The 21,168-nt window shown below is 48.3% G+C and overlaps 1 protein-coding gene across 2 annotated transcripts in view; it reads left to right on the forward strand.

The window, feature by feature from the left end:
- The window catches only part of TOP2B (DNA topoisomerase II beta), a 485,217-nt gene that overhangs the window by 375,044 nt on the left and 89,005 nt on the right, over positions 1-21,168 (forward strand). For both annotated transcript variants that reach the window (XM_069212028.1, XM_069212029.1), the window contains exons 28-30: positions 11,769-11,966; positions 13,327-13,495; positions 13,979-14,140. In XM_069212028.1, coding sequence (XP_069068129.1) covers positions 11,769-11,966; positions 13,327-13,495; positions 13,979-14,140 — 529 coding nt within the window. The remainder of the gene's footprint in view (positions 1-11,768; positions 11,967-13,326; positions 13,496-13,978; positions 14,141-21,168) is intronic.

The raw sequence follows: 21,168 nt of genomic DNA on the forward strand, positions 1-21,168 counted from the left end.
GTGGGTACACCCTCTTTGTGCCTCCTCCCAAGGGGAGGGGGTCACAATCCTAACCCTATTGGGGGAATCCTCCATCTGCAAGATGGAGGATTTCTAAAAGTTAGTCACTTCAGCTCAGGACACCTTAGGGGCTGTCCTGACTGGCCAGTGACTCCTCCTTGTTGCTTTCTTTGTTCCCTCCAGCCTTGCCGCCAAAAGTGGGGGCCGTGGCCGGAGGGGGCGGGCAACTCCACTAAGCTGGAGTGCCCTGCTGGGCTGTGACAAAGGGGTGAGCCTTTGAGGCTCACCGCCAGGTGTCACAGCTCCTGCCTGGGGGAGGTGTTAGCATCTCCACCCAGTGCAGGCTTTGTTACTGGCCTCAGAGTGACAAAGGCACTCTCCCCATGGGGCCAGCAACATGTCTCTGGTGTGGCAGGCTGCTGGAACCAGTCAGCCTACACAGATAGTCTGTTAAGTTTCAGGGGGCACCTCTAAGGTGCCCTCTGTGGTGTATTTTACAATAAAATGTACACTGGCATCAGTGTGCATTTATTGTGCTGAGAAGTTTGATACCAAACTTCCCAGTTTTCAGTGTAGCCATTATGGTGCTGTGGAGTTCGTGTTTGACAAACTCCCAGACCATATACTCTTATGGCTACCCTGCACTTACAATGTCTAAGGTTTTGTTTAGACACTGTAGGGGTACCATGCTCATGCACTGGTACCCTCACCTATGGTATAGTGCACCCTGCCTTAGGGCTGTAAGGCCTGCTAGAGGGGTGACTGACCTATACTTGCATAGGCAGTGAGAGGCTGGCATGGCACCCTGAGGGGAGTGCCATGTCGACTTACTCGTTTTGTTCTCACTAGCACACACAAGCTGGCAAGCAGTGTGTCTGTGCTGAGTGAGAGGTCTCCAGGGTGGCATAAGACATGCTGCAGCCCTTAGAGACCTTCCTTGGCATCAGGGCCCTTGGTACTAGAAGTACCAGTTACAAGGGACTTATCTGGATGCCAGGGTCTGCCAATTGTGGATACAAAAGTACAGGTTAGGGAAAGAACACCGGTGCTGGGGCCTGGTTAGCAGGCCTCAGCACACTTTCAATTGTAAACATAGCATCAGCAAAGGCAAAAAGTCAGGGGGCAACCATGCCAAGGAGGCATTTCCTTACAGGTACCCTGATTGAGGGCTTTGGATTCTCCACTGAGGAGTATAGGATTAGATTCAGGGGGGCTAAAAAATCCTCGAGCCAGACCTGGGTTGATTATGTTGACTACTCAGTGAAAACACTGGATGGTTGGGTAACTGGAAATGAAGTGTATGACTATGTTGGGCTTTATAATTTGTTTATGAAAGAACACATTTTAAGTAACTGCTTCAATGAAAAGTTGCATCAGTATCTGGTAGACCTAGGTCCAATTTCTCCCCAAGAATTGGGAAAGAAGGCAGACCACTGGGTCAAGACTAGGGTAACCAAAACTTCCACGGGGGGTGACCAAAAGAAAGGGGTTACAAAGCCTCCCCAGGAGAAAGTGGGTGACACTAAAAACAAAGAAAAAGAGTCCACTGTAGGCCCCCAAAAACCAGACCAGGTGGGTGGGCCCAGAGACACAACCCAAAACCTAGGTGGGTACCAGGGTAAGAGCTGGGATGCCACTAAGGCATGGTGCCATAACTGTAAACAGACAGGGCACCACACCAAGGACACTTCTTGTCCCAAAAACAAGCCCCCTAGCAAAATCCCAGGGGTGACCAGTGTAGCCATTGGGGATGACTCCTCAGATGAGGAGGTCTTCATAGCCTTCCACTGGAAAAAGGGCCCAACAGGTGAGTTGGAGATTCCAGAGGGAAGTAGACACTTCCACCACCTACTGGTGAATGGAATCCCAGCCACTGCCCTGAGAGACACTTGTGCCAGTCACACTATGGTGCATGACAGGCTGGTGTTCTCAAACCAGTACATCCCAGGTGAGACTGCCAGAGTAAGAGTTAGCCCAGATAGGGTCACTTGTAGGCCAGTGGCTTTTGTGCCCATAGAAGTGGGTGGGACTTTTAGCTGGAGAAGGGTGGTAGTCAGTACAGACCTCCCCCTTGATTGTCTCCTTGGAAATGACTACCCAGAGGTTAGTCAGAGCCCAAGAGAGGAACTGGTCCAGTGCCAGTCCTCTCCCAAGGATTCTGGAGTGCCTACCTCTGCAGTAAATGCAAGTAGGCCCCAGAAGAAAAAGAAAAGGAAACAGAGTAGGAAAGGTGGACAACCTTTAGCCAAGGTTCCAGCAAGCCAAGGAGATTCTGCTCCAGTAGGGGAGAACTCCAAAAGTGGCTCTGATAAAGTCCAACCTGACCCACAAGAAGTCCTGGCTAGTCAGGCAACTGTTAAGCCTGAGTGGGTGGCTCCTCAGCTAACAGAAGAAAGAGTGGAAGAAGGGTGTTTACTACAAGATATGGTAACCCCCCACTCTAATACAGCAGACAGGCACCCTGAACCCAAAGAAGCCTGTAACTTAGCCCCTTCCCTTGTAGGTGAAGAGCTAAAGGTGTGGTTCTGGGCACTGACAGCTGTCAGTGGCCTCTGCTGGGTGTTAGCCTTTATGGCTGCACTATCCTTGGCATGGTGGTCTGACCCCATGCCAAACAACAAGTTAGGCCCCCTGACCCTGTTGGTCATGGTGGGGTTACTCCAGCTCTGGGTAACCTCTTTGGGTAAGCTAGGGGTGACCCTGGCTAAGATAAGATTAGCAGAGGGTGATACCTCTAACCCAAAAATAGAGAGAATGGGTGAAGACATAAAAAGCACAGACAAGAGGCAGTTCAGACTAGGTCCTATCACTGTGGAAGTGGGTCAGTTCCCCAGAGGGAATGACCTGAACAGGAGGATGTAAGTGTAGGAAGTTGGCTCTGTATGTGCTATTTCAAAGTAAGGAATAGCATGCACAGAGTCCAAGGGTTCCCCTTAGAGGTAAAATAGTGGTAAAAATAGATAATACTAATGCTCTATTTTGTGGTAGTGTGGTCGAGCAGTAGGCTTATCCAAGGAGTAGTGTTAAGCATTTGTTGTACATACACATAGACAATAAATGAGGTACACACACTCAGAGACAAATCCAGCCAATAGGTTTTGTATAGAAAACTATCTTTTCTTAGTTTATTTTAAGAACCACAGGTTCAAATTTAACATGTAATATCTTGTTTGAAAGGTATTGCAAGTAAGTACATTAGGAACTTTGAATCATTTCAATTGCATGTATACTTTTCAAGTTATTCACAAATAGCTATTTTAAAAGTGGACACTTAGTGCAATTTTCACAGTTCCTGGGGGAGGTAAGTTTTTGTTAGTTTTACCAGGTAAGTACGACACTTACAGGGTTCAGTTCTTGGTCCAAGGTAGCCCACCGTTGGGGGTTCAGAGCAACCCCAAAGTTACCACACCAGCAGCTCAGGGCCGGTCAGGTGCAGAGTTCAAAGTGGTGCCCAAAACGCATAGGCTATAATGGAGAGAAGGGGGTGCCCCGGTTCCGGTCTGCTTGCAGGTAAGTACCCGCGTCTTCGGAGGGCAGACCAGGGGGGTTTTGTAGGGCACCGGGGGGGACACAAGCCCACACAGAAATTTCACCCTCAGCGGCGCGGGGGCGGCCGGGTGCAGTGTTAGAACAAGCGTCGGGTTCGCAATGTAAGTCAATGAGAGATCAAGGGATCTCTTCAGCGCTGCAGGCAGGCAAGGGGGGGCTTCCTCGGGGAAACCTCCACTTGGGCAAGGGAGAGGGACTCCTGGGGGTCACTTCTGCAGTGAAAGTCCGGTCCTTCAGGTCCTGGGGGCTGCGGGTGCAGGGTCTTTTCCAGGCGTCGGGACTTAGGTTTCAGAGAGTCGCGGTCAGGGGAAGCCTCGGGATTCCCTCTGCAGGCGGCGCTGTGGGGGCTCAGGGGGGACAGGTTTTGGTACTCGCAGTCGGAGAGTAGTCCGGGGGTCCTCCCTGAGGTGTTGGTTTTCCACCAGCCGAGTCGGGGTCGCCGGGTGCAGTGTTGCAAGTCTCACGCTTCTTGCGGGGAGATTGCAGGGTTCTTTGAATGCCTCCTTGGCATGGTTACCCCCTGACTTTTTGCCTTTGCTGATGCTATGTTTTGAATTGAAAGTGTGCTGAAGCCCCAGCACCAGTGTTCTTTCCCTAACCTGTACTTTTGATTCCACAATTGGCACACCCTGGCATCCAGATAAGTCCCTGGTAACTGGTACCCCTGGTACCAAGGGCCCTGATGCCAGGGAAGGTCTCTAAGGGCTGCAGCATGTATTATGCCACCCTAGAGACCCCTCACTCAGCACAGACCCACTGCTTACCAGCTTGTGTGTGCTAGTGAGAACAAAATGAGTAAGTCGATGTAAGGAAATGCCTCCTTGGCATGGTTGCCCCCTGACTTTTTGCCTTTGCTGATGCTATGTTTACAATTGAAAGTGTGCTGAGGCCTGCTAACCAGGCCCCAGCACCAGTGTTCTTTCCCTAACCTGTACTTTTGTATCCACAATTGGCAGACCCTGGCATCCAGATAAGTCCCTTGTAACTGGTACTTCTAGTACCAAGGGCCCTGATGCCAAGGAAGGTCTCTAAGGGCTGCAGCATGTCTTATGCCACCCTGGAGACCTCTCACTCAGCACAGACACCCTGCTTGCCAGCTTGTGTGTGCTAGTGAGGACAAAACGAGTAAGTCGACATGGCACTCCCCTCAGGGTGCCATGCCAGCCTCTCACTGCCTATGCAGTATAGGTAAGACACCCCTCTAGCAGGCCTTACAGCCCTAAGGCAGGGTGCACTATACCATAGGTGAGGGTACCAGTGCATGAGCATGGTACCCCTACAGTGTCTAAACAAAACCTTAGACATTGTAAGTGCAGGGTAGCCATAAGAGTATATGGTCTGGGAGTTTGTCAAACACGAACTCCACAGCACCATAATGGCTACACTGAAAACTGGGAAGTTTGGTATCAAACTTCTCAGCACAATAAATGCACACTGATGCCAGTGTACATTTTATTGTAAAATACACCACAGAGGGCACCTTAGAGGTGCCCCCTGAAACTTAACCGACTGTCTGTGTAGGCTGACTAGTTTTAGCAGCCTGCCACAAACCGAGACATGTTGCTGGCCCCATGGGGAGAGTGCCTTTGTCACTCTGAGGCCAGTAACAAAGCCTGCACTGGGTGGAGATGCTAACACCTCCCCCAGGCAGGAATTGTCACACCTGGCGGTGAGCCTCAAAGGCTCACCTCCTTTGTGCCAACCCAGCAGGACACTCCAGCTAGTGGAGTTGCCCGCCCCCTCCGGCCAGGCCCCACTTTTGGCGGCAAGGCCGGAGAAAATAATGAGAAAAACAAGGAGGAGTCACTGGCCAGTCAGGACAGCCCCTAAGGTGTCCTGAGCTGAAGTGACTCTAACTTTTAGAGATCCTCCATCTTGCAGATGGAGGATTCCCCCAATAGGGTTAGGATTGTGACCCCCTCCCCTTGGGAGGAGGCACAAAGAGGGTGTACCCACCCTCAGGGCTAGTAGCCATTGGCTACTAACCCCCCAGACCTAAACACGCCCTTAAATTTAGTATTTAAGGGCTACCCTGAACCCTAGAAAATTAGATTCCTGCAACTACAAGAAGAAGGACTGCCCAGCTGAAAACCCCTGCAGCGGAAGACCAGAAGACGACAACTGCCTTGGCTCCAGAAACTCACCGGCCTGTCTCCTGCCTTCCAAAGATCCTGCTCCAGCGACGCCTTCCGAAGGGACCAGCGACCTCGACATCCTCTGAGGACTGCCCCTGCTTCGAAAAGACAAGAAACTCCCGAGGACAGCGGACCTGCTCCAAGAAAGGCTGCAACTTTGTTTCCAGCAGCTTTAAAGAACCCTGCAAGCTCCCCGCAAGAAGCGTGAGACTTGCAACACTGCACCCGGCGACCCCGACTCGGCTGGTGGAGACCCGACACCTCAGGAGGGACCCCAGGACTACTCTGATACTGTGAGTACCAAAACCTGTCCCCCCTGAGCCCCCACAGCGCCGCCTGCAGAGGGAATCCCGAGGCTTCCCCTGACCGCGACTCTTTGAATCCAAAGTCCCGACGCCTGGGAGAGACCCTGCACCCGCAGCCCCCAGGACCTGAAGGACCGGACTTTCACTAGAGAAGTGACCCCCAGGAGTCCCTCTCCCTTGCCAAGTGGAGGTTTCCCCGAGGAACCCCCCCCTTGCCTGCCTGCAGCGCTGAAGAGATCCCGAGATCTCTCATAGACTAACATTGCGAACCCGACGCCTGTTTCTACACTGCACCCGGCCGCCCACGCGCTGCTGAGGGTGAAATTTCTGTGTGGGCTTGTGTCCCCCCCGGTGCCCTACAAAACCCCCCTGGTCTGCCCTCCGAAGACGCGGGTACTTACCTGCAAACAGACCGGAACCGGGGCACCCCCTTCTCTCCATTCTAGCCTATGTGTTTTGGGCACCACTTTGAACTCTGCACCTGACCGGCCCTGAGCTGCTGGTGTGGTGACTTTGGGGTTGCTCTGAACCCCCAACGGTGGGCTACCTTGGACCAAGAACTAAGCCCTGTAAGTGTCTTACTTACCTGGTTAACCTAACAAATACTTACCTCCCCTAGGAACTGTGAAAATTGCACTAAGTGTCCACTTTTAAAACAGCTATTTGTCAATAACTTGAAAAGTATACATGCAATTTTGATGATTTGAAGTTCCTAAAGTACTTACCTGCAATACCTTTCGAATGAGATATTACATGTAGAATTTGAACCTGTGGTTCTTAAAATAAACTAAGAAAAGATATTTTTCTATACAAAAACCTATTGGCTGGATTTGTCTCTGAGTGTGTGTACCTCATTTATTGTCTTTGTGTATGTACAACAAATGCTTAACACTACTCCTTGGATAAGCCTACTGCTCGACCACACTACCACAAAATAGAGCATTGGTATTATCTATTTTTTGCCACTATCTTACCTCTAAGGGGAACCCTTGGACTCTGTGCATACTATTCCTTACTTTGAAATAGTGCATACAGAGCCAACTTCCTACAGTCGACATGGCACTCCCCTCAGGGTGCCATGCCAGCCTCTCACTGCCTATGCAGTATAGGTAAGACACCCCTCTAGCAGGCCTTACAGCCATTAGGCAGGGTGCACTATACCATAGGTGAGGGTACCAGTGCATGAGCACTGTGCCCCTACAGTGTCTAAGCAAAACCTTAGACATTGGAAGTGCAGGGTAGCCATAAGAGTATATGGTCTGGGAGTCTGTTTTACACGAACTCCACAGCACCATAATGGCTACACTGAAAACTGGGAAGTTTGGTATCAAACTTCTCATCACAATAAATGCACACTGATGCCAGTGTACATTTTATTGTAAAATACACCACAGAGGGCACCTTAGAGGTGCCCCCTGAAACCTAACCGACTATCTGTGTAGGCTGACTGGTTCCAGCAGCCTGCCACACTAGAGACATGTTGCTGGCCTCATGGGGAGAGTGCCTTTGTCACTCTGAGGCCAGTAACAAAGCCTGCACTGGGTGGAGATGCTAACACCTCCCCCAGGCAGGAGCTGTAACACCTGGCGGTGAGCCTCAAAGGCTCACCCCTTTGTCACAGCACCGCAGGACACTCCAGCTAGTGGAGTTGCCCGCCCCCGGCCCCCACTTTTGGCGGCAAGGCCGGAGAAAATAATGAGAATAACAAGGAGGAGTCACTGACCAGTCAGGACAGCCCCTAAGGTGTCCTGAGCTGAGGTGACTCTAACTTTTAGAAATCCTCCATCTTGCAGATGATGGATTCCCCCAATAGGATTAGGGATGTGACCCCCCTCCCCTTGGGAGGAGGCACAAAGAGGGTGTACCCACCCTCAGGGCTAGTAGCCATTGGCTACAAACCCCCCAGACCTAAACACGCCCTTAAATTTAGTATTTAAGGGCTTCCCTGAACCTAAAGTTTTAGATTCCTGCAACTACAAGAAGAAGGACTGCCGAGCTGACAAACCCCTGCAGAGGAAGAACAGAAGACACCAACTGCCTTGGCCCCAGACTTACCGGCCTGTCTCCTGCCTTCCAAAGAAACCTGCTCCAGCGACGCTTTCCAAGGGACCAGCGACCTCTGAATCCTCTGAGGACTGCCCTGCTTCAAAAAAGACAAGAAACTCCCGAGGACAGCGGCACTGCTCCAAAAGAACTGCAACTTTGTTACAAGGAGCAGATTTAAAGACCCCTGCAACTCCCGCAAGAAGCGTGAGACTTGCAACACTGCAACCGGCGACCCCGACTCGACTGGTGGAGAACAACCAACTCAGGGAGGACCCTCCGGCGACTCTACGACTGTGAGTAACCAAAGTTGTCCCCCCTGAGCCCCCACAGCGACGCCTGCAGAGGGAATCCTCAGGCTCCCCCTGACCGCGACTGTCCGAACTCCATTTCCCGACGGCTGGAAAAGACCCTGCACCCGCAGCCCCCAGCCCCTAAAGAAACGGAACTTCTGTGCAGGAGTGACCCCCAGGAGGCCCTCTCCCTTGCCCAGGTGGTGGCTACCCCGAGGAGCCCCCCCCTTGCCTGCCTGCATCGCTGAAGAGACCCCTTGGTCTCCCATTGAAACCTGAAGGAAACCCGACGCGTGTTTGCACACTGCACCCGGCCGCCCCCGCGCTGCTGAGGGTGTACTTTCTGTACTACTTTGTGTCCCCCTCGGTGCCCTACAAAACCCCCCTGGTCTGCCCTCCGTAGACGCGGGTACTTACCTGCTGGCAGACTGGAACCGGGGCACCCCCTTCTCTCCATTATAGCCTATGTGTTTTGGGCACCTCTTTGACCTTTGCACCTGACCGGCCCTGAGCTGCTGGTGTGATAACTTTGGGGTTGCTCTGAACCCCCAACGGTGGGCTACCTTGGACCAAAAACTGAAACCTGTAAGTGCCTTACTTACCTGTTGAAACTAACAATAACTTACCTCCCCCAGGAACTGTGAAAATTGCACTAAGTGTCCACTTTTAAAACAGCTTATTGTGTTTTATGTAAAAAGTATACATGCTAAAGTAATGATTCAAAGTTCCTAGAGTACTTACCTGCAATACCTTTCAAAAGAGCTATTACATGTAAAATTTGAACCTGTGGTTCTTAAAATAAACTAAGAAGATATTTTTCTATAACAAAACCTATTGGCTGGATTTGTCTGAGTGTGTGTACCTCATTTATTGTCTATGTGTATGTACAACAAATGCTTAACACTACTCCTTGGATAAGCCTACTGCTCGACCACACTACCACAAAATAGAGCATTAGTATTATCTCTTTTTACCACTATTTTACCTCTAAGGGGAACCCTTGGACTCTGTGCATGCTATTCCTTACTTTGAAATAGCACATACAGAGCCAACTTCCTACAACATGTTTGCAGAAGTTGACTGAACTATAAGGTACAAAGGTTATTTTAGCTTTCACACCTCACCTTGTTTGAAAATAAGTCTACCTATGCGCCTATGACAGTAGAAATAGTTTCACTCCTCGTGCATCTAGACCCCTCATCTTGGCTTCAATACGTTTATAGCTACTTGTCTTAACCATAATTAGAGACATTCCTGTTCTACCCCTCACAAAGTTCTTAAACACCATGTTGTGAAAACTGGCACCAGAGCGGAGTTGATTCACTATTCCTTAGAAGTGGCCGACTTTGAGTGTCAACTGCTGCCGTATACATAGTTAGTGGAGGAAATTCTTTCAGGAAACTGGTGTCTTTTACCAATACAAGTAAAGAAATAAACCCAATGACCTCCCAATACCCTTAACAACTTGGCCCACCCCCAAAAGAATGAAATAATAAAAACAAACAAATTAGCTCTATATGCTCCAAGAGCTTTAAAAAAAAGAGTTCTACACAGTCTAATCACATTAGGTGCTTCAGTCCTTAACCTTAGTACTTTATCACGCTGAGAGAAAAATGTACAAGAACCATTTTTGCTCCTAAACTCAGTCTGCTAAAAATAGACCAAAAACGTTATGCTGTGCTATGTCTTTATCTTGAAAACCAGCAATTTTTTCACGTCTTCTCTGCTTGTCATGATTCTGCTGCTACCTAATGAAGCAAAATGCATAAACAACTTGCGTGGTTAACAGAATCTTACACTCCTTCTCTCCAACCATTATGAACTAAAATTTGTTGGTTGTCTCTGCTTTTATCAAAATTCAGAGACTCTCCTCTGAGCCCCTGATGTTTGAAATTATAGCTTGCATGGCTTATTCTTTATTTGAATCCACATCCATGATCTGGAAACTCTCCTTTTTTTTTGTCTCTAAGAAAGATTTAAAACCACTTCTTTCAAGCAAAAATGTTTGCTTAGCACTACTATTCTGTGCTGTCCATCTCTTTACAATGGCTACACCTCCCTATGCTGGCCCTATTCCTACATTCTAACTAAATTGCCTTCATTACTGCGTTCTAACTGCTTGCCTTCATTACTCTTGAAGCAATGGTTGTAAATATATATTTGCCACCCCAGGCAGTTGTTGTGTTTGCCTACTTTCAGTTCTAGCAATTTCTCAAGCATAGTAGTGTAATTTTTGTGCTTCAGTTTTATCTTATTGTGCGCGTCTCCGTAATATTGTCCAGTGTTTTAACTTGTCATTGTAATCCCTGGTCATCAATGTACTTCAGCTGCATTTCAATATGTGAAGTGCTCCGATACGCGCCTGGGCTTGTCTGTGCTATATAAAGCCGCAAAACAAACAGAAATGTACAGGTTCTTCTTTATTTTATTTTCTATATAATAATGGGAACTCAATTAATGTTTTTAAGTTAAGTTGAATTCACCTCTTTATATTTGCACCTGGTGTCCTACTATGGACACGCCTACTCTTGCCCTTTTTGTTATAGTGTTAACATTGGTCAAGAACGGTGAACTGGAATCTGTTAGAATCAAAGTGAAGGGACCCATTGGGCCAGGGTGATAACTTGAAATAATCCTTGATGCCACTGTGGCGGCATCTTACAAAGACTGATTCTGTTTTGGGATTCATTTACTATCTACATCGGCTGCGATATCAATCAAAGGGTGCAACATTGAAAATGAGTAAACGTGTGCTCTTACCTGAGGAGCAGCTTGAAATGGCAACAGCTGCTCTGAAGAGTTGGGAGTGACAAACCAGCATTATTATTTATATGCTGCAGTTCACAGCCGAACTGTTGCACAGTGTAGCTCCCACTGGCAGCATCTGTGCGTAAGAGACCTGATAGTCCACTCACTTTGGGTCTCATGGGTTTGTTTCTTCCATACCCTCTTTACAGTGTGGTACAGATCAATGTTTATAGTGTTCTACATTAACCTGATGAACATTGAGCTGCTTTCTTTACCAACCCTGTCCTTTTCTCTGCTTAACCCGGACACCAGAATGTGCTTGGTGCCTGTGTTATCTATCATTTCTATGTCCATATTTATCTGACATTTCTCTGTTGTGTTGCTGGTCTTGTCTGTTTTAGGCCAATAAAGGTGTTATGTTGTTGCATTATAGGTGCGCACTGCAATTGCTTAAAAGGAACTAGCAAAATCAAGTGTCTAACTAATGTGCTGTTAACCAGTTGGTTGACGTTAATTGATCTATTGGATAGGTTTTAACTAACTGGTATTTTCTCTGGTTTGTCGCTGAATGATATAATGTTTATGCGCCATTGGGTAGTTTATTTGATTTTTGGAGTTTACAGGCATACAACTGTGTATAATTTGACACTTTTTTTTTTTTTTTGTAATTCCCCTTCAAAAATACTCATTCTCAGAAAGTTGAAAACCAGGAGAAAGAAGACATTTTGGCAGGTTTCATAGGCAAAGCAGTAAAAGGCAAGGTTGGAAAACCAAAGTATAAGAAGATGCAGTTGGAAGAGACGATGCCTTCAGAGTTGGGTAGGAGAGTCATTCCAGAGGTTACATCTGCAATGAAGGCCGATGCCAGCAAGAAGCTGATGAAGAAGAAGAAGGTTTGTCCTAGTTAAACTTCTTTTTTGCTTTTGGGCAGTTTCCAAACCCTCCTAAGCTGTTGTTTAAACTGACCAACTAAATGCACAGACCAAAGTTACTACCACAATAAGACCTTTGTTGTTAGCTGTTAAATTTACTTCCCGACATTTTATACACACAGTGAGTGTTTAGTCAGTAATTGAATGGGGATAATAAAATGGGCTGCTCCTTGATATTGTTTCAGCCATTCTGATTTGCCAGCATGCGGTCCCCAGCAGTCACCACTACTTTACTGAAAATAAATTGCTGCCTTCTGCATGCATTAGAAGACGAGATTAAGTACTTCACATAGACAAATTCTACAGTGTCAGAGGAATCTTCAAGTTTTTTTATTGGGTGGCAGCACAGTTTTTAGAACTAAGCAGAGCTATAAGATAGAAACTGCAACCTTTGGACCCAGTACCTCAACCTTAAGAGCTTATCTATTTTTTCCCCTACCACTCATCCAAGGAAACACCATCCAGCCAAATAAATGGGTATGAAAAACAAGCATATTCACATGTTTGCTATCTTGCAGATCATTGCCTTAAAAGGCAGACAGGCATTTATAAAGTGTAGGCTGCAATAGGAAATATTTCTAGGCTCTTGCCATCAAGTAACCTTGTGGAGGAAGCTGGATTATAATTCAGCAAAGCTTGCTTCTGTTGTGAGACGCGTGCAATGTATTCCAACACCAAACTCCTATGTGGTTAAGTCTAATGCCACCTGCAGTAGATAGGTTACTTGCATTATGAGAAGATATGGTCTGCTGCAAATATGGGGAAGCTTTCTTCTGATTCACACTTACAAAGCTCGCACCCCATGCTACCATTTATTCAGACAGACCATACTGTAGTCTTAATACCCTTATAATTTTAGGTTTTTCAGCTTCTTACACCTGAACGTCCCTCTCAAAAGCACTGCAAGCATATACTACATTTGCCATGAACTAGAGGCAAAGTGGTTGGAACTCTATACAGCAATTTTTGTAACAGCTGCTGACTCAGGCCCACATTTCATGCAAAACATACTGCAGCTTACACAAGTGCACGTAAAGATGAACACCAGTCTGCTAGCAAAATGCAGATTAGTTGGATCTATGGCCTGCTAACTTGGCTCTTTTGTACGCCTGAAATCTGATATTCTGTGTAATTTATTGTATTGGAGTAGCTTCTGCTAATATCGGGTTGTATGATTCGTATGTGCATTTTATAAAATTATTTGAAACTCCAGTCATTATAAGTGTGCTTTTTCAGGACTCACCCCGTACCAGTAGAAGGGGAACACTGTATAAGCTGCTTCTTTTATTAATCGCATCGGTATTGCATTTTGTCACTCCAGGGTGATATGGATTCCATTGCCTTAAAAATGGAATTTGATGAAGATTTTGGGATGATGGGAGGTGAGGGAGTCGATGACTCGCAGAGTACACCTCAGATGACCCCTCAGGGCACCCCTGCACCTAAAACTCCACGGGTCAAACGGGAGAAGAAGGAACCAAAGGAACCAGGTTAAGATGACACTACATCTATCCATGCTTTTAAAGACCGCCAGCTTCATGGCCTATATGAACACAGTGCCTGCAGCTTCAGCACTTCCAGTTTCCATGCACCCATCCTCACAAATCCTTTCTCACTTTTTGTATTCCTGTTTGTCCTCTTTCTCCTGTTTGCCTTTCACTTTCAGTACGTCTTGCATCCTTCAAACTTTCCGCCAATAGATGTCTCAAGCATATCACTCTCTTGTTATGTCTTCCTGCTACTCGTCAGAGGTGCTGCCCTGTGACTGAATCTTTTAAACTGTTTTCCAATTCTTTTCTAATGCACAGTAGTTTTAAATTAAACACATTTCTTACTAGTCCTTTTTGCCATGTCTATGGCAGGCAATTATTAATTATCACTGCACATAGTTCATTGTCTAAGCACTGGAGCCCTCGGTCCAAGCCTCACTGTTTTTCAAACTTTTGAACATCCTTTGCTTAATTATGATTCAGGTTCCAGATCACGAAAAACACCTGGAACTGCCAGAGGGTCAGGAAAGAAGGTCAAAAAGCGAAATCCGTGGTCTGAGGACGAATCCAAATCCGAAAGTGAGCCTGAGGAAATTGTGGAGCCTTTGGTTATCCCAAGAGATTCACTTCTTCGGCGAGCTGCAGGTATTGTATGGTAACATTTTTAGAATGCTTAATACCTCTGTGTGGTCATTTGAAGCACTTGCCCACGTAGGCTGCAGTCTACACTGTTGTCCTAAATGTTCATATTTTGCAGTAGGTTGTTGGTTGGACATAAAATGTTAATTTTTGATTGACTGCTACAGTGACTTTCCAGGTCCCGTATCTTGCATGTAGGTATTGCAAAAGATGAAATGAAGTAAGGTTCAAAGGAAATCTTTATACACATCTGTAGGAGGCTGTCTATGTAGTGTACCAATGTAAGGGTACAACATGCAGATAGTCCACTCGACCCTTATTGTTTTACAGAGATTAAAGTAATAACCATGAATACTCTTTGTAGGAAAGTAGCCTCTTTCTAGCATGGTTACCCCTACATTTTGGTTTGTTTGTCAGTGTGTTTGACTCTGTTCACTGGTATCCTGCTAACCAGACCCTAGTGAGTATGCTCTCTCCTTTAAACTTGGTTGCTGGAACATTTTTCCCCCCACATTTGGCATACTGGTACCCCCATGTAAGTCCCTAGTATATGGTACATAGGTACCCAGGGCATTGGGGTACCAGGGGATCCCTATGGGCTGGAGCATGCATTATGCCACCCATTGGAAGCCCATGCAAAGGGTTCTACAGGCCTGCCTTTGACTGCATGAAACAGGTGCATGCACCCATTTTCACTACAGGTCACTGTAAGTCACCCCTATTGTAGGCCCTATCAGCCCAGAGGGCAGGGTGCAGGTACCCGTGTGTCAGGGCACCCTTGCCTTAGCAGAGGCCCCCCGCAAATTCCAGATCCATTTCCCTGGACTTTGTGAGTGTGGGGATGCAATTTTATGCCTGTACTGGACATAGGTCACTACCTATGTCCAGCTATGTAATGTTAACTCCGAACCTGGGCATGTCTGGTATCAAACATGTTGAAATCATACCCCAATACTTTTGCAAGTCCTTAGAGGACCCCCCGCATTGCTGCCACCAGTCTTACAGGGTTTTCCGGGCAGCCCAGCTGCTGCAAGGCCTCAGACAGGTTTCTGCCCTCCTGCTGCTTGATCTGATCAAGCCCATGAAGGCAGAACCCAGGATTTCCTTTGGGAGAGGGAGGTAACACCCTCTCCCTTTGGAAATAGGTGTGACTGGCTTGGGAGGGTTATCCTCCCCACGCCACTGGTTTGCTTTGAAGGGCACATTTGGTGCCCTTCGTGCATAAACCAGTCCACGCTGGTTCAGGGATCCCAGTCCCTGCTCTGGCACGAAACTGGACAATGGAAAAGGGAGTGACCACTCCCCTGTCCATCACCACCCCAGGGTTGGTGCCCAGAGCTCCTGTAGAGAGTCTCTGGGTTCTGCCATCTTGTTTCCAAGGTTGGCAGGGAACTCTGGGAGCATCTGAGAGGCCAGGCAGGTGACATCTGAGCCTCCTTTTGATACATGCTTACCTGGTTAGGTGACAAATCCCCCTTTCAGGGCTATTTAGGGTCTCTCTCTTGGGTGGGTCCTCAGATTTGGCCTGCAAGATTCCAGCAGGACTCCTCTGCAACCTCTTCTTCGACGTCTGGCCACTGGAACCGCGGGTGGACCCTCCAGGAACCGACAAACGCTGCTGCAACGAAGAAGACTCTTCTGCAACTTCGTTTTCGCATCTCTTGCCAGCTTTGCAACATTTTCCCGGCCGTGCATCCTCAGAAGACTGCAAGTCTTCAGCCTGCACAAGAAGGAGGAATCTCCCTTGGAGTGAAGGAGTCACTCCACTGCAACCGCAGGCACCTGCAAGAAGCGACGACCGGCTGCGTGGATCCTGCATCATGGTGGTGGTTGTCCGGAGTAGTCCTCTTGGTCCTCCTTTCTGCCAGCTGTCCAACTTTGGTGGAGGTAAGCCTTTGCCTTCCCACGCAGGACAGTACCCCCGTGCACCCGCGTCTCTTGTTGCTGCTAAGGCTTGTTGGCATCTCCTCCAAGGGATTTTCAGGTGACGTATGGCTCGTGTCCCCTGCACTCCATCATGCAAACCACAGCCTCCTGTATGGTTCTCCTGCGGCGTGGGTCACCCTTTTGTTGTGCTGTGTGGGCTTCTTCTGTGAGTGCTGCCCCTACTCTTCTGGACTCTCTGTGACGCTCAGGGTCCCCTGTGACTCCTCCTGGGTTGAGTTCTCCTGGGCCTTGCTGGTCCCTGGCTGCACCTCTTTGCCACTAACCGCGAGTTTGCCTTTGCCAAGGCATGTTGGTGGAATTCCTGCACCAACACCCATCTGCAATCTTCCTTCCAGCGTGGGACTTCATCTGCATCCATCACAAACTCTTCTTCAGCTCCACGGCTGCAGTGCTGACCTGTTAATCACCGTCTACCAACTCCTGCATCCACAGCTGGGTGGGTAGTAGCTCCTACTCCTCCTGGACTCCACTGTGACTCTTGGACTTGGTCCCCTCTCTCCACAGGTTGTCTTTCTTCAGGAGTCCACTGCTGGTTTTCTTCCATTCTTGTCTGGGTGTCTTCTTTTTCTTCTTTTCCTCCTTTTGGGTGGTTTGGGGAAGATCCAGTGTTTTTACTCCTGCATTCCTGGTCGCTGGTGTGTACTGTTACCTCTGTGGTTTTCTAGTACCCCAGCTCCCCTCTACACGTTTTATTTACCTAGGTGGGGGTACCTTGTTAGCATTATTTTATTTTATTTTTTTAAGTATATGGTTTGTGCTCCTGGGGGCCACTATTGGTTATTACTATTTGCACTGTTTTCTAACATTTTCTGTGCCTATTTCTGATTGCTAGTGTATATATTTAGTGTATTACTTACCTCCTAAGGGTGGGTTAGCTGTCTAGTAATTCGTGGTGATGTGTTCCAAGAATAAAGTACCTTTATTTTTGTACAACTGAGTGTTTTCTTTCATGTGTGTAAGTGCTGTGTGACTACAGTAGTATTGCATGAGCTTTGCATGTCTCCTAGATACGCCTTGGCTGCTCATCCACAGCTACCTCTAGACAGCCTGGCTTCTAGACACTGCCTACACTTCACTAAGAGGGGATACCTGGTATAAGGTGTAAGTACCATAGGTACCCACCAGGCCAGCTTCCTACACCATTGCAAACAATGCATGTAGAAAAGTCAATGACAAAGTGTAGGAAGTTGGCTCTGTATGCACTATTTCAAAGTGAGGAAGAGTATGCACAGAGTCCAAGGGTTCCCCTTAGAGGTAAGATAGTGGCAAAAAGAGATAATACTAATGCTCTATTTTGTGGTAGTGTGGTCGAGCAGTAGGCTTATCCAAGGAGTAGTGTTAAGCATTTGTTGTACATACACATAGACAATAAATGAGGTACACACACTCAGAGACAAATCCAGCCAATAGGTTTTTATATAGAAAAATATCTTTTCTTAGTTTATTTTAAGAACCACAGGTTCAAATTCTACATGTAATATCTCATTCGAAAGGTATTGCAGGTAAGTACTTTAGGAACTTCAAATCATCAAAATTGCATGTATACTTTTCAAGTTATTCACAAATAGCTGTTTTAAAAGTGGACACTTAGTGCAATTTTCACAGTTCCTAGGGGAGGTAAGTATTTGTTAGGTTAACCAGGTAAGTAAGACACTTACAGGGCTTAGTTCTTGGTCCAAGGTAGCCCACCGTTGGGGGTTCAGAGCAACCCCAAAGTCACCACACCAGCAGCTCAGGGCCGGTCAGGTGCAGAGTTCAAAGTGGTGCCCAAAACACATAGGCTAGAATGGAGAGAAGGGGGTGCCCCGGTTCCGGTCTGCTTGCAGGTAAGTACCCGCGTCTTCGGAGGGCAGACCAGGGGGGTTTTGTAGGGCACCGGGGGGGGGACACAAGTCCACACAGAAATTTCACCCTCAGCAGCGCGGGGGCGGCCGGGGGCAGTGTAGAAACAGGCGTCGGGTTCGCAATGTTAGTCTATGAGAGATCTCGGGATCTCTTCAGCGCTGCAGGCAGGCAAGGGGGGGATTCCTCGGGGAAACCTCCACTTGGGAGAGGGACTCCTGGGGGTCACTCCTCCAGTGAAAGTCCGGTCCTTCAGGTCCTGGGGGCTGCGGGTGCAGGGTCTCTCCCAGGCGTCGGGACTTTAGGTTCAAAGAGTCGCGGTCAGGGGAAGCCTCGGGATTCCCTCTGCAGGCGGCGCTGTGGGGGCTCAGGGGGGACAGGTTTTGGTACTCACAGTATCAGAGTAGTCCTGGGGTCCCTCCTGAGGTGTTGGATCGCCACCAGCCGAGTCGGGGTCGCCGGGTGCAGTGTTGCAAGTCTCACGCCTTTTGCGGGGAGCTTGCAGGGTTCTTTAAAGCTGCTGGAAACAAAGTTGCAGCTTTTCTTGGAGCAGGTCCGCTGTCCTCGGGAGTTTCTTGTCTTTTCGAAGCAGGGGCAGTCCTCAGAGGATGTCGAGGTCGCTGGTCCCTTTGGAAGGCGTCGCTGGAGCAGGATCTTTGGAAGGCAGGAGACAGGCCGGTGAGTTTCTGGAGCCAAGGCAGTTGTCGTCTTCTGGTCTTCCGCTGCAGGGGGTTTTCAGCTGGGCAGTCCTTCTTGTAGTTGCAGGAATCTAATTTTCTAGGGTTCAGGGTAGCCCTTAAATACTAAATTTAAGGGCGTGTTTAGGTCTGGGGGGTTAGTAGCCAATGGCTACTAGCCCTGAGGGTGGGTACTCCCTCTTTGTGCCTCCTCCCAAGGGGAGGGGGTCACAATCCTAACCCTATTGGGGGAATCCTCCATCGGCAAGATGGAGGATTTCTAAAAGTCAGTCACCTCAGCTCAGGACACCTTAGGGGCTGTCCTGACTGGCCAGTGACTCCTCCTTGTTTTTCTCATTATTTTCTCCGGCCTTGCCGCCAAAAGTGGGGCCTGGCCGGAGGGGGCGGGCAACTCCACTAGCTGGAGTGTCCTGCTGGGTTGGCACAAAGGAGGTGAGCCTTTGAGGCTCACCGCCAGGTGTGACAATTCCTGCCTGGGGGAGGTGTTAGCATCTCCACCCAGTGCAGGCTTTGTTACTGGCCTCAGAGTGACAAAGGCACTCTCCCCATGGGGCCAGCAACATGTCTCGGTTTGTGGCAGGCTGCTAAAACTAGTCAGCCTACACAGATAGTCGGTTAAGTTTCAGGGGGCACCTCTAAGGTGCCCTCTGGGGTGTATTTTACAATAAAATGTACACTGGCATCAGTGTGCATTTATTGTGCTGAGAAGTTTGATACCAAACTTCCCAGTTTTCAGTGTAGCCATTATGGTGCTGTGGAGTTCGTGTTTGACAGACTCCCAGACCATATACTCTTATGGCTACCCTGCACTTACAATGTCTAAGGTTTTGTTTAGACACTGTAGGGGTACCATGCTCATGCACTGGTACCCTCACCTAGGGTATAGTGCACCCTGCCTTAGGGCTGTAAGGCCTGCTAGAGGGGTGTCTTACCTATACTGCATAGGCAGTGAGAGGCTGGCATGGCACCCTGAGGGGAGTGCCATGTCGACTTACTCGTTTTGTCCTCACTAGCACACACAAGCTGGCAAGCAGGGTGTCTGTGCTGAGTGAGAGGTCTCCAGGGTGGCATAAGACATGCTGCAGCCCTTAGAGACCTTCCTTGGCATCAGGGCCCTTGGTACTAGAAGTACCAGTTACAAGGGACTTATCTGGATGCCAGGGTCTGCCAATTGTGGATACAAAAGTACAGGTTAGGGAAAGAACACTGGTGCTGGGGCCTGGTTAGCAGGCCTCAGCACACTTTCAATTGTAAACATAGCATCAGCAAAGGCAAAAAGTCAGGGGGCAACCATGCCAAGGAGGCATTTCCTTACACAACCCCCCCCCCCAAACGAAAGAGGATGAGACTAACCTTTCCCAAGAGAGTCTTCATTTTCTAAGTGGAAGAACCTGGAAAGGCCATCTGCATTGGCATGGGCAGTCCCAGGTCTGTGTTCCACTATAAAGTCCATTCCCTGTAGGGAGATGGACCACCTCAACAGTTTAGGATTTTCACCTTTCATTTGCATCAGCCATTTGAGAGGTCTGTGGTCAGTTTGAACTAGGAAGTGAGTCCCAAAGAGGTATGGTCTCAGCTTCTTCAGGGACCAAACCACAGCAAAGGCCTCCCTCTCAATGGCACTCCAACGCTGCTCCATGGGGAGTAACCTCCTGCTAATGAAAGCAACAGGTTGGTCAAGGCCATCATCATTTGTTTGGGACAAAACTGCCCCTATCCCATGTTCAGAGGCATCAGTCTGCACAATGAACTGCTTAGAATAATCTGGAGCTTTTAGAACTGGTGCTGAGCACATTGCCTGTTTCAGGGTGTCAAAGGCCTGTTGGCATTCCACAGTCCAGTTTACTTTCTTGGGCATTTTCTTGGAGGTGAGTTCAGTGAGGGCTGTCACAATGGATCCATATCCCTTCACAAACCTCCTGTAATACCCAGTCAAGCCAAGGAATGCCCTGACTTGAGTCTGGGTTTTTGGAGCTACCCAGTCCAGAATAGTCTGGATCTTGGGTTGGAGTGGCTGAACTTGGCCTCCACCTACAAGGTGTCCCAAGTAAACCACAGTTCCCTGCCCTATCTGGCATTTGGATGCCTTGATAGAGAGGCCTGCAGATTGCAGAGCCTTCAAAACCTTCTTCAGGTGGACCAGGTGATCCTGCCAGGTGGAGCTGAAGACAGCAATATCATCAAGATAAGCTGTGCTAAAGGACTCCAAGCCAGCAAGGACTTGATTCACCAACCTTTGGAAGGTGGCAGGGGCATTCTTTAAACCAAAGGGCATAACAGTAAACTGATAATGCCCATCAGGTGTGGAGAATGCTGTCTTTTCTTTTGCTCCAGGTGCCATTTTTATTTGCCAGTACCCTGCTGTCAAGTCAAAGGTACTTAGGAATTTGGCAGCACCTAATTTATCAATGAGCTCATCAGCTCTTGGAATTGGATGGGCATCTGTCTTGGTGACAGAATTGAGCCCTCTGTAGTCCACACAAAACCTCATCTCTTTCTTTCCATCTTTGGTGTGAGGTTTGGGGACTAAGACCACTGGGCTAGCCC

This window comes from Pleurodeles waltl, chromosome 10 (genome assembly GCF_031143425.1).
Source record: "Pleurodeles waltl isolate 20211129_DDA chromosome 10, aPleWal1.hap1.20221129, whole genome shotgun sequence".
Lineage (NCBI taxonomy): Eukaryota > Metazoa > Chordata > Amphibia > Caudata > Salamandridae > Pleurodeles > Pleurodeles waltl.